This window comes from Heliangelus exortis, chromosome 17, assembly GCF_036169615.1.
Source record: "Heliangelus exortis chromosome 17, bHelExo1.hap1, whole genome shotgun sequence".
NCBI lineage: Eukaryota > Metazoa > Chordata > Aves > Apodiformes > Trochilidae > Heliangelus > Heliangelus exortis.
Window position 1 is genome coordinate 6,150,141 of NC_092438.1, and position 12,622 is coordinate 6,162,762.

The 12,622-nt window shown below is 36.6% G+C and overlaps 1 protein-coding gene across 1 annotated transcript; it reads left to right on the forward strand.

The window, feature by feature from the left end:
• The first annotated feature begins 68 nt into the window (after positions 1-68).
• Positions 69-12,200, forward strand: PMS2 (PMS1 homolog 2, mismatch repair system component). The gene is made up of 15 exons (XM_071760429.1): positions 69-246; positions 646-785; positions 1,337-1,423; positions 2,506-2,608; positions 3,327-3,510; positions 3,935-4,102; positions 4,767-4,861; positions 5,645-5,744; positions 6,000-6,084; positions 6,569-6,721; positions 7,663-8,569; positions 9,431-9,598; positions 10,055-10,155; positions 11,082-11,251; positions 11,668-12,200. The coding sequence occupies exons 1-15, from the start codon at positions 227-229 to the stop codon at positions 11,809-11,811; spliced, it is 2,625 nt and encodes an 874-aa protein (XP_071616530.1). The 5' UTR covers positions 69-226; the 3' UTR covers positions 11,812-12,200.
• The last annotated feature ends 422 nt before the right edge of the window (positions 12,201-12,622 follow it).

Genomic DNA, 12,622 nt, shown 5'->3' on the forward strand with positions numbered 1-12,622 from the left:
CCTCCTCTGCTTTCCATTGGGTAGCGCCAGCCCCAGCTTTGCTAAGCCAGCTCCATAGGCCACGAGGCGCGGTCTCGTTCCCAGTTGGGCCGGGGGCAGCCGAACCTCTGCCGGGAGGGGCGGGCTCTGTGCTGCAGCGCCTAATGAGGGGACGGGGGCGGAGCCTGATCCTGAGGGGATCCGGATCCTGAGGGGAGCGCGGCGTGTCTCGGCTCGCGGGGAGCTGATGGAGGTGGCTGAGCCCTGGTGAGCGCCTGCCCTGCGCCGGGTCCTGCTCCAGCCCGGCCCTGCCTGCGGCGGTGGGGCTGCCCCTCGTTCGTACTCCCCTGCCCGCGTCGCCTCTCCTTGCGGGGTGTTCCAGGCCTCGCTCCCCCGCAGTGAGCAGTGCCCGGGCTCCTGGCGCGGTTGCGGCCTCCTGGGCCGCCGCTGGCTTCCCCATTCCCACCTCCCATCCCGACTTGTTCGGTGGGGGCCTTTAGGGATTTTCGGAACCCCCCTCCCTTTGCCTATCGGTGCTTTACTTCCCCCGCATCACCCTCGGATTCCGCTTGTCCTCGCTGGAGAGGACCGAACGAGCGCGGCACGGCGAGCCCTTCCCGCCTGATTGACCCCACGGTGTTTTTCCCTGTGCCTCCTCTCTTTAAGCCTGCAGCCTGCCAAAGCCATCAAACCCATCGACCGCAAGTCCATTCATCGGATCTGTTCGGGGCAGGTTGTGCTGAATCTTGGCACTGCCGTGAAAGAGTTGGTGGAAAACAGCCTGGATGCTGGAGCCACCAAAATCGGTAACCTTTTTATACTCATTCCATAAAATTTAACCGACTTCTGAAGTACTTATGTTTCCTCAGAGCAGAGTACATATTAACAAATCTGTGCAGATACTTTATGTTTTGACCAGGAGTGTCTGAATGGTTTTACACCTCAGATAAATAGAGCATTTTGATTCCCAGGCCTCAGCTGGGCTCCTAGACGCCTGTGAATTTGTATCATTTTTTTGGTAGCTCTTTTTGCCACTAAATGAAGTGTGTGGCCTATACAGCAGTGGTTAGGCTCTGCTAGCTGGTGGCCTCAAGCTAGCAGGGGCTTGTGGTGTAGTTTCCTGAGCTGCCAGGATGATAGCTCTTAAAGTTGGGAAAACTTCTGATGAGGCAGAAGTGCAATTAAGCTGAATTATTTGCAAGTACGGCAAGGTTTGCCCTAACTGTTGACACCTATGAGGACTTTTTTTGTCATTCAAACTTAACATTAGTTGGTAAAGTTACTTCTAGTACAAGATCAATCTGAATACTGTGTGTAAACATACAGAAGTGAGAGACTTTATAATTCAATTTTATAGATATAAAACTTAAAGATCATGGAGTGGAACTGATAGAGGTTTCAGATAATGGCGGTGGAGTGGAAGAGGAAAACTTTGAAGGCTTGAGTAAGTTGAACCTTTTTCATAATTTGTATTTGGATACTTGAAAGCCTATTTTCAGTGAGAAAGCTACTTTTTGAAGTAAAATTCCTAAGTTTAATAGTTTCAAACAGATACTTTCTTAGCTTTTACATAATGCATGCATGACCTGTAAAACTACAGTGGGCTCCTGTGGCTGCAGTACTTGTAGCTTAGAAGTAGTCTTTGATTTGATTGCTTATTTAAGTGGACCAAAGAATAGAAATAATTACAGAAGAGAAGGTCATATAAATATTAATTAAGATGCTTTTATGTTGAGTCATCATCCGTTTTTGAAAGAATCAAGCTTTATGAAAGTGACTGCTTTTGAGAAGTGAATTAGAAACTTGAACATTTGCTATAAATGAATTGCCATTGCATGCCTGTCACATTTTCCATTTGCTAGTTTTTAATTGCTCAAAACAGGAACAGAAAGAATACTGTATGATAAATGTGCCCACCCACTGTGGTGGAAATACCCCCATTTCTTTTTTTCATGTAATGACTGGGAATCTCCTTCACCATAAGTTATTACTGGGTAACCTTTTGTGTACAGTTATGGGTATGGTACATCAGAAACTCTTAATCCTACTGTTCAGGACAGTGATTATTATGAGGTGCTGCTGCTAACTCTATTTGTTACCTGGTGAATAGTGCTGCACTGACTGTGCAGATTGAGTCCCCCTCAGATAAGAGCCTTGTGCCTGTCCCCCGTGTACCCATGTGCAGAGTGGCACTGCAGTTGTTTCCCTGCAGGGCAAAATCAGTGGCAGGTACATCAGTAGCAGTGCTGTGTACTGCTCTGAGGCATCCTGCAATGCATATGCCAGTAATGCTGTGTGAATTTTGGGTGTAAGTATGGAGCAACAGGTGTATCTGAGGATTTTAAAGAGATCTTGTGTATAGGAAAAGGGGAAAGAAATTATTAAATATTTAACGATTTTGTTTCTAATAATTATGTAAAATACAATGCGTAATAGAAAAGTTTTTTGCTTTTTGATATGCATGCAAAATCTACTTGCACAGTGTCATTTTGAAGTGAAATGTATATTTGAAATATGTTTTTCCAGCTCTGAAACATTATACATCAAAGATACAAGATTTTTCTGATCTGGTGCATGTTGAAACATTTGGGTTTCGAGGTGAAGCTCTGAGTTCACTGTGTGCATTAAGGTATTAGTATTAAACTTATTTTCAATAGAAAGCTACTGTATACACAAAAATAGCTGAAGCCATCCTCAGAGTTTACCGTTCTTGATAAAATGAGGCTTTGGAAACTTTCAGTTCCTTAATGTTAGGTTAATTTTGAGCAATAGGTTGCATGACATCCCAAGTCCTTTCCAATCAAAATTATGATCCTAAGCATCATAAATTATTCTATGATTCTGAGCATTTGATTGGTTCTTTTATGCACACACTTTGGCATTACTTAAGTATCTAAAACATTGCAGAATAGAGCTGTGTACTTACCTAAGTGTTTGGCCCTCTGATGTGAAGCACTAGATGTCTTAAGTGCTGAGTTTGCTAGGCTGTGACTCATTAAAACTGTTTTTAAACTCCTTCCAGACAAACTCCACATTTAAAGTAGCACAGCTTTTGTAAACGATCATGTGCATGAAGAATATTCTGCTGTAGTGGATTGGTATGAGGACTGCAGTGTTCAACAAAACTGGACTTTAAGGTTGCATTTTAAGGAGAAGAATGAAAGGGATGCAAATAAAAATGTTTGTGTTGTAGCCCTGAGATATGTTTTTAGAAGTTTGTGCTGAAAAGTTAGTTTTAATTAAATGAATAGTATTGATGTAGTTTGTCTGCCTGGTTAGGTCATGAAGAAGGGAAAACAAAGGACAGTGCTCAAGGAGTAATTCTGTTGCCTCTTTTTCTCCATTAGTGACGTTACCATTTTTACCTGTCATAAATCTGCAAAGGTTGGGACTCGTTTGGTATTTGATCACAATGGTAAAATTATTCAGAAAACTCCCTTCCCACGACAACAAGGAACAACTGTTAGCATACAGCAGTTATTTTACACTTTGCCCGTGCGGCATAAGGAATTTCAGAGGAACATTAAAAAGGTAGGTTAGGTCAGATATTGGTAATTCAGAAGAGCATTGTGCAGCATGTAGCATACGTTGATTATGTCAGGCTGTTTCATGCCTGTCTTACATCTTCATCAAATACAGAAACTTTATGCTTTTCTGTTTTGCAGTGGTTGGTTTTAAAAGTACAGTCCTGGGTTTTCAGATTTTAGGAAGGATGAATATCGTGATAATTTTTTGTGTATTTTGAACTACTGTGTTACAACTAAATATGAATCTTGTAAGCATGCTGGTCATTTTGAAATAAACTTTTTTTTTAGGTATATTTAATTTAATTTGTAAAAATTGAGAAAAATATTAACCTCCCCCCTTCTTTGCAAATATTGAATGTCTTGCTTATATTATTTGGGTTTTACAGAACATATTTTATATAAGTGTGAAATTTCTTTTCCTTTAATAGGAATATGCAAAAATGGTCCAGGTGTTGCAGGCATACTGTATTGTTTCAAAAGGAGTGCGAATTAACTGCACCAATCAGGTTGGTCAAGGGAGAAAAAGCTGTGTGGTATCAACTACTGGAACTCCTAGTTTAAAGGAAAATATTGGAGCAGTATTTGGGCAAAAACAGGTATTACTTTTATTACTTGAAAGAGAGGTAATATAGCTGTATAGAGATATTTTTAATGTCTAATAAATAGAGTAAATGTAGGAAACCTTTAAAGACCCTGAGATGGAACATGTGTTGACTTCTAGAACACCCTACAGGTTGAAAAAGGAGAAACAGGAGCCACCAGGGATTCCCTTAAAGTTTCCAAATCTGTTTATAGAGATGTTTTTATGGAAGAGAAATTGTTTAGGAGATAGGGTTACCACTTAATGGTTGTCTGAATCCAGTTGAACTTGTTGTGCCAATATGCCTCTGTAGGTTTGAATAAACTTGATAAGATCATATATATGTAGCTGGAGAGTCCAATCTGAGTCAATCAGATTGTTCTATCTATGTAGATTTTAAAGTAAGGTTCTGTGAAATAATTAAGGCAAAAGTAGTGATATCAAAAGATGAGAACAGCCATTTGTTAAGGCATTGCTTCTGTTTCTCAGCAAGCAGTCCTACTGTCTTCTAGTAGGTCTGGGTGTTTTCAGTATTTGACTTAATCAGACAACTTGGAAAAAAGCCACCATTGTATTCAAATAGATCTTAAAGCTAATACAGAAAAATAGAAGAAAAGAAAAACCTATATATATATATATAATTTTTTTCCTTTTTCTTTTTTTTTTTTTTTTTTTTTCAGTTGCAGAGCCTTATTCCTTTTGTTCAGCTACCTCCTAGTGAAGCTGTTTGTGAAGAATATGGACTTAATACTGACATGCCACAAAATCTTTATAGGTAATTGGAAAAATACAAACCACTGTTGCCAGTCTTGTTTTACCATAGCCCATAATTAAAAAAGAAAAGAAAACAAAAACACAGCAAACCAACCAACAAAAAAACCCAGTGTAGTAGTTGATAGTATTAAAAGTAACTAGGAACAGCATAGTAGATACTAGTATATGGTTTGGGAAACCCAATCTCAGGACTAAGATGTGGCTAGTCAGATGAGTAGGAAGAGCAAAATTACTGTTACTTGAGTCCTATTTAGCTTTATATTACTGTAATTGTCTGATGAATGTCACTTTTGTTAGTGCTCTGAGTAATTGGATGGATGAGTTGTATCCATTGTTTAGACCTGCATTTCTTTGATAACATTACTGAGAAATTATATGAGATGAATGTGATTCAGTTTGTGTAAAAAATTACCCTTTACTTTCTTAAAGTGTACTTTCTTATCTCACTATACACAAGATTGGTCAGATATAGGTGCATCTGTTTGTCAACAACAGTTCACAATTGACCTCTCCTGCTTTCAAAGCAGAAAAATTAAAAATATAATTTCCTTTGGAATCAGAGCAAGCTACTTTTTCAAGTGTCTGATGCCTTTATGGAACTGAACATCCACCTTTTGTAAAATAAGCTGGGAGAAGAAATGCATATACATATTTATTGATGCTGTGTCATAGTGTTTCTTTTAGCCCTGTATGAAACACTCTCCTATTGAATATGCTCAGAGTCAGAAAAATTCTTTTGGTTTGCTCCTCTATTTAACCTCACTGTTACATTATCATTAAACAGTATTACAGGCTTCATTTCTCGTTGTGATCATGGTGTTGGAAGGAGTACAGCAGACAGACAGTTTTTCTTCATCAACCAACGTCCATGTGATCCAGCAAAGGTGATGTTTTTATTTTCCTAACTTCACCAGTGATAACTTCTTTGGTATTCTGGGTTCGTAGCTGATGTATATATTTGTGGCTTAATACCACAAGTTTCTGTGACCCAAGTTTCTGTCTCTTTTGTGCCTTTATGCATTCAGTCATGCCAGAAATTATTTAGTACATTTATTGCTTTGAAGGGTGTTAAGTAACACTTTAGTAGGAAACAGAAGATAATAATATTAGCACTCATAGTTTTTTCACTTTCTCTACAGGTTGTCAAGCTTGTGAATGAAGTTTATCACTTATACAATAAACACCAGTATCCATTTGTTGTCCTTAACATTTGTGTAGATTCTGGTATGTTATGACTAATTTTCAGTAACTTCTGTAAAGGCTACAACCTTTGAGGAATAAGTTGCACTTATTTGGAGAATGTTGTAACTTTTATGTATATTTTTCCTGCACTGTGGCAATTTTTTGATTTACAGTTAGTGATGGAGATGAGGGGTCTAGCTGTGGCTCCACTTTTTTCCCTCCACTTTCTCGTTACTCAAAAGCAACTTACCCCAAGTAATGAGAAAAAGGCAATTTTGTGGTTAGCTTAAATACAAGAAAATTTGTCATGTTATTGGACAGAATTAGCTTCTGTTTCATTTGCTGGAATAGTTGAAAATGTTAAAAGTTTAGTCTGCAGACACACTGTGAATGTTAACTGTGTATTTGGTTTCAATCCTGTGAAATAGAAATGGAGGGTGAAAGAGCAGCAAGTTTTGACCCAAGGGTGGATGTTTTAAAGTTTGTTTTTAATTTACAATGCTATTGTTTTTCTTTTTTTCTTTAGAGTGTGTTGACATCAATGTAACTCCAGACAAAAGACAAATTCTGCTTCAGGAAGAAAAGCTTTTATTAGCAATTCTAAAAACTTCTCTGGTGGAGATGTTTGGAAGGGATGTTAACAAACTGAATGTCAGTCAGAAACTTCTGGACATTACAGGTAAGACACAAACTATGAAAGTTATGTGCATGGTACTCAGTGGAAAATTGAAAATGTCTTTTTAAGTACCTGAAGAATAAATGAAAAAAATGTCTGACATGTTTCAGGGCAGATTTTTCATGTATGATTTATGTTAGAAGATTTTTATTGACGTCAAATAATAGAGGAGGACCCTAAGTGTTAAGTGATTTACAGTCAACTTGGGGAAAAAAATAACGTGAAATAAACAAATAACGCTTGAAAAAGATGTCTCCCAAGATACTGGAAGAGATCTGTGTTTCCTTTATTTAAATGTCCTTGAGAAAGCATGAATTTGATTACAAGTTTATTGGTTTTTGAACTTTCTAACTACAGAAATTGTTGATTCTCTAATAATCTTTCAAAACTGTTTTTCTGTGCTTACACTCCTTCTACCCCTCAGCTGTTTCAACAGAACATCTAATTTTCTTCTTTACCCATAGAATCAGTTGTAGCCAGCTTCCTGCTGTTACTTTAAATTAATTCTTAGTAAAATACATGTTGAACTGACAATCTGTGAGGCTGAGGTCATCTATCTACAAATCATGTATAGTAGAAGTATCTGTTGCACCAGCCCCCTAACAATTTCCAACTGACTTTTACAATGATCATCAAAGTGTAACAGCAATTCACTTCTCATTGTCACTCAGTCATTAAAGTTTTGATAATATAAATAATTGTACTGTTTGCACTGATGGCTGTCCTGGTTTCAAAAGAGATTAAAAATTCATTCACTGAAGTACCATTAAGTCTCTTAAAGATGTAGCTGCTTGTCTGGTACATACATTTCAATCCCATACTTTGTCACTGCCTGAAGCTTTGTTTTCCTACCTCTTTTCACTCCCTTAACTAAAAGACATAATTTAATTCATGTTTTCAGCTAACTTTGAGTCTTGAAATATTCTTTATTCTGTTTTTACTAGACAACTTGAAGAAGACGTCTCCTGAAGAGACAGAAAAGTCTCAGGTAGAAATGCTGGCTGACTCTGAAACTGAAAATCCAAGTGCTGAAGTAAAAAGAATGACTCTTGCCAGATTAAGGGAGTCATTCTCTCTCCATCAAACAACAGAGAGTAAATTTCAAAGCCCTAAAAAGGTAAAACAGCAGCAAAGCTCTTCTAGGCAAGCATCACTTGATACTACTTTGAGTTTTGTTAAAACTCCAAAGACAGTCTTGAGTAAGAAGCCTGAAAGCTGTCATAAGATGGACTCAGAGATATCAGTTCCAAGCAGATACTTAAGAAAATTCAAAGATAATGCAGATTCTGGATTCTGTAGCACTTCTGAGTCAGATGGTGGATGTAGTACATCAGAAGCTGGAAGCTGCATCAACAGTGAAAGTGTAATTAATCCTACTGAAGAAGAATTCTGTGCCTCAGAAGAACAAGAAAAGGAATGTCTTAAAACTGTTGGTTGCAGTGAGAAATCATTGGAACATCCTGTTCAGGTTTTGGGCAGTGAACATAAGTCAAATCAAGTGCATGACTTGACTAAGGAAAACATTTTACCTCAAGAAGGCAATAGCTCTTCCCCAAGAGCAAAATGTTTTAAAAGCAGAAGCCTTAAAAGTGAAGCAGATGACTTCAAGGCAGATAAATGTCCTGAAGCCAAGAATGGCAGTAACTCTATAGCAAGTGCTGATATACTTGTGGAAGTTAAAAAGAAAACTCTGCCACTGGAATTTTCTATGAAAGTTTTAGCAGAAAAGGTAAAAAAGGTAATACAGCAAAAACAGAAGAGTGCAGAAAGACAAAGTTACAGAAGATTTAAAGCAAAAATTAGTCCTGGAGAAAATAAAGTAGCAGAAGATGAATTAAGAAAAGAAATCAGGTATTTTCACTTTCTTAAAAAATGTTGTATTCCTCATTTAATAAAAATGGTAGAAAAAAAACCCCAAAACTAAGGCTTCTCTTGGGGGATGTGAGCCAGAGGCTTACATCTACCTATTAGTTTTGTATGTATCTTTTATTTAACCTATGTCATTAAAATGTCCATTTAGTAAGTTATTTATCTTACAGAGCAGCTTTTTGAACTAAGCACAAACGGAATGTGGAAAAAAAGACACTAAAAAGGTGGTTCCAAACACCATAGATTTGGCTTTGTTTAGACTTGTAATTTGCAGTGTAGTCTGAGAAACACCAAACTTCATGACACAAAAACATTCTGCAAAAGTCCTTCTCCTTCCTTACATGAATTTGAAATTTGGCGGTGATTGGGTGTGAAAGTTACATTCCAGTGGTCACTGAGCAGTAAGAGTGTATGACTTGTTAAATTTGGATTAGTAAAAAAATATATTAGGAAAGCCTTCTAATTGTGAAAAGAAGGCAAATGGCAGCTGCCCTACTTCAAAACTGTGATGCTGGCTTCAGTGATACTCATTTCAACTATTACCATGCTGTCCATTTCTAGTTTTATTATTACCAGTGGCTGTGTTTAAAATGGGAGAATCCTGAACAAGTCTTGTTTTCATGGTGGATTGTGTTCTGCCACAAATGGCCTCATCTTTTCATGGCAAATTCCAGGTAACTGTACTTTTCCACATTCATATCGTGCTTAAGTGAGGTTTGTTGTTTTTTTTTTTTAAATAAACATATGGAGTGTTCTGCAGGGGAGGAAAATATGTTTTTAAGTTTTATAGCATGGTAACTGGTGAAGTATAACCTAAAATCTGTTTTTATTTTCTGTATACAGTAAAGAAATGTTTGCAAAAATGGAAATCATTGGCCAGTTCAATTTAGGGTTTATAATAACAAAGTTGAATTCTGATCTTTTCATAATTGACCAACATGCTACTGATGAGAAATACAACTTTGAGATGTTACAACAACACACAGTTCTTCAGGGTCAGAAGCTGATAGTGTAAGTATTTTCAGTGTTTTAACAGTAATAATTTTAATGTTTATTTCCATGTTTTGGACGGGTATCCATGACTATGTAGCATTCCACACATTCAAAGCACTTAAGAAAAAAGCTGTTTTTCTATATTGTGTTTCAAAGAGTTAGTCTCATCATGAAAAAGAAATTCTTGAGATACATTTGTAGCTATGCAGCAAGTCAGTGATCAGATATCACAGTGGGCTTATGTGGCAACCAACAGCTGGGTAAGCTTGGTGAGACAGTGAGGATAGTGGAGACTGCTGCTGCAACAGAGTGCTGCTGAGTAATATTTAGAAGCAAACTTCAGTAGTGAGGGTTTTGTTTACCTAAGTGAAACGTTTTTTTTATCAGACAGCTCTGTATTAGTATCTCTAGGTTGCTTCTGAAATCTGTCTGGTCTCTTGTGTACCTATGCAATTACATAATTTTCTCTTTCAGACCTCAAAATCTCAATTTAACTGCTATAAATGAAACTGTATTGATTGAAAACCTGGAAATATTCAGAAAAAATGGGTTTGACTTTGTCATAAATGAAAATGGTGAGTTTGGGACAATTGCTGGAAGTAAAAAAATTTCAAGAGTTTCATCTGATTTATTATGTAAAAATCCCTTTTCCTAATGATCAGAAACTTTGAAATAATGTGCATTGTACTATGGTTTGTTATTTTAAGACTTAAGGTTTTGTGGTGTCTGCACAATTTAATAGAACACTGTGGAGTGTTTATCTCACTAGCTTTTTACAGGAGTTTGTATCTAAAGAGTCTTTGGATTCACTGACTAAATGACTGGATATGTTACATTAAAATTCTTTTGTATTATTAACACTATTTGCTGTTCCCAGAAGGGCTACATGAAGGCAAATGATAGCTTTAGAAACCATTAGTAAATAATGTCTTTGGTATTCCTTGTGGCTTTAGCACTGACTTAATATGTACTTCTGAGCAAGTTGCTAAACCTGCAAGCTCCTTATTGTTTCCTCTATACAGCCAAGACTATGAAAGTGTTGTGTGTTACCACCTCAGTATTCAGGAAGTCACTACAGATTTTTTTTCCATATTCTTCATTCCAGAATCTCCAGTTTTTGTCTAAAATGCTTTAAATTATCAATCTCTGACCAACAAAAATCTTTAGTTTGGAATCATGTAACCTCAAAATAGCTTCATTAAGCACATTTGTTCTTTGAAACTGAAGGGTTTGTCAGAAATTAGATCTCTCTGCCTTAAAGTTTAGAAGCAATTTTTTAGTTAGTGTCAAAAGGATATCTGCTATTGTTACCACTTCAGTAAGTTAATAACATCCATCAAGAGACTAAATTTAAACCTTTGCATTTATGCAGGTCACATCATACTAATGCTTCCGAGTAGTTTCTCAATTTCTCTGTCAAAAAGAGGAAATTAATTTCCTGTAATGCTCTGTTTTGGTTTATTTTTTGTTTTGTTTTGTTTAATTATTGCAAATCTTTCAGCTCCTGTAACTCAAAGAGTTAAATTAATATCTCTGCCAACAAGCAAATGCTGGACTTTTGGTCCACAAGACATAGATGAACTGATCTTCATGTTAAGTGACTGCCCTGGAGTCATGTGTAGGCCCTCCAGGGTCAGACAAATGTTTGCTTCTCGAGCTTGCAGAAAGTCTGTAAGTACTTGATGCTTGTTTTCAAATAATTTTTTTCTGTTGTATTATAGGTAGCTGTATATATATATATACATATATATAAATGTATATATATGTATGTATATATATGGCAGAGGAAGTTTACTACTGAGTGTCAGCAGCTAATAGCCTTCATTTTGTTCCTTATGTTTTTGTCTAGTGTAAGTTGGGAAAAATTTCTGGTATTTGTAAGTGCACTAGTTTGAAACAAATAAAAACAACCTTAGCTGTATTTTCCTCTGTTCCCCTTGCAGGTCATTCTGCTTATAATGCCTTCACAGTGTTTGTTTACTGAATAATAATGAACTAGTAGCTGAAGTACTGCTCTTATCTGTGCCAGTTGTCACTATGGAGAAAGAAAATAACAACTTTTTTTTTTTTTTCGCCTTTATTTGCAGGTGATGATTGGAACTGCATTGAATGTGCAGGAAATGAGAAAACTGATCACCCATATGGGTGAGATTGAGCATCCCTGGAACTGTCCCCATGGAAGACCTACTATGAGACACATAGTCAGCTTAGACATGATTTCATCAGAATAAGTTAGTTTCTGTTTATTAACTTCTTAGATTTTAATTCCTGGCAGTATTTTGAACTTTTATCACAACACTCTTATTTTCAGTAGAAGAATTTTAGCCTGGCTTCAAATCTGAAGACCATAACACTTAAAGGCCTTCAGCAGGGTTTCATTGTTATTTTTATCACCTCAGCAGTAGTGATATATTGGAATTCACGTGTAAATACAATTTCTTTTATTGCCATTTACTGTATTACTTATTTTTGCAATGACGACTTAAAAAATCTAAATGTTTATATATAAAGATCAAGAGTAGGTGAACCACATTTATGGCAAATTCACTGATTCTTAAAATTAAGTGGAATGTGAAGTGTCTGGTAATGCCAGGAAATAAACACTAACTTTCCATGTTTATACATCTTGTATTTGATAATTTTAAAGAAAATGTAAATTATATACAAGTGAAAATATTTTTTCCTAAACTTATATTAAAGTCGGGTTTCATTAGATAATTACTTCAAGCATAAATATTGCGCTTAGAGATTCACTTACTGGCATCTGTGTTTAATGCTTGAGCAGAATAATTCATCTGGCATATTTACTTTTAATTAGTGTTGTTTCCATCCATATTCCAAGCTTTTTTTTTTTTTTTTTTTTTTTTTCTCCTTAAGAACAGGGATTCCTTTTCTGAGATTAAATGGAAAAAGGCTCTCACTAGCACTGCCCATGCAGGCAGTGTCAGTAGAATCAAATCGTCTATTTGAATCACAAATCCGTTAAAACAAGTAGCTAAACTCTTCCACTTCTGTAGGAACAAGGTTTGACCTATAATCTTT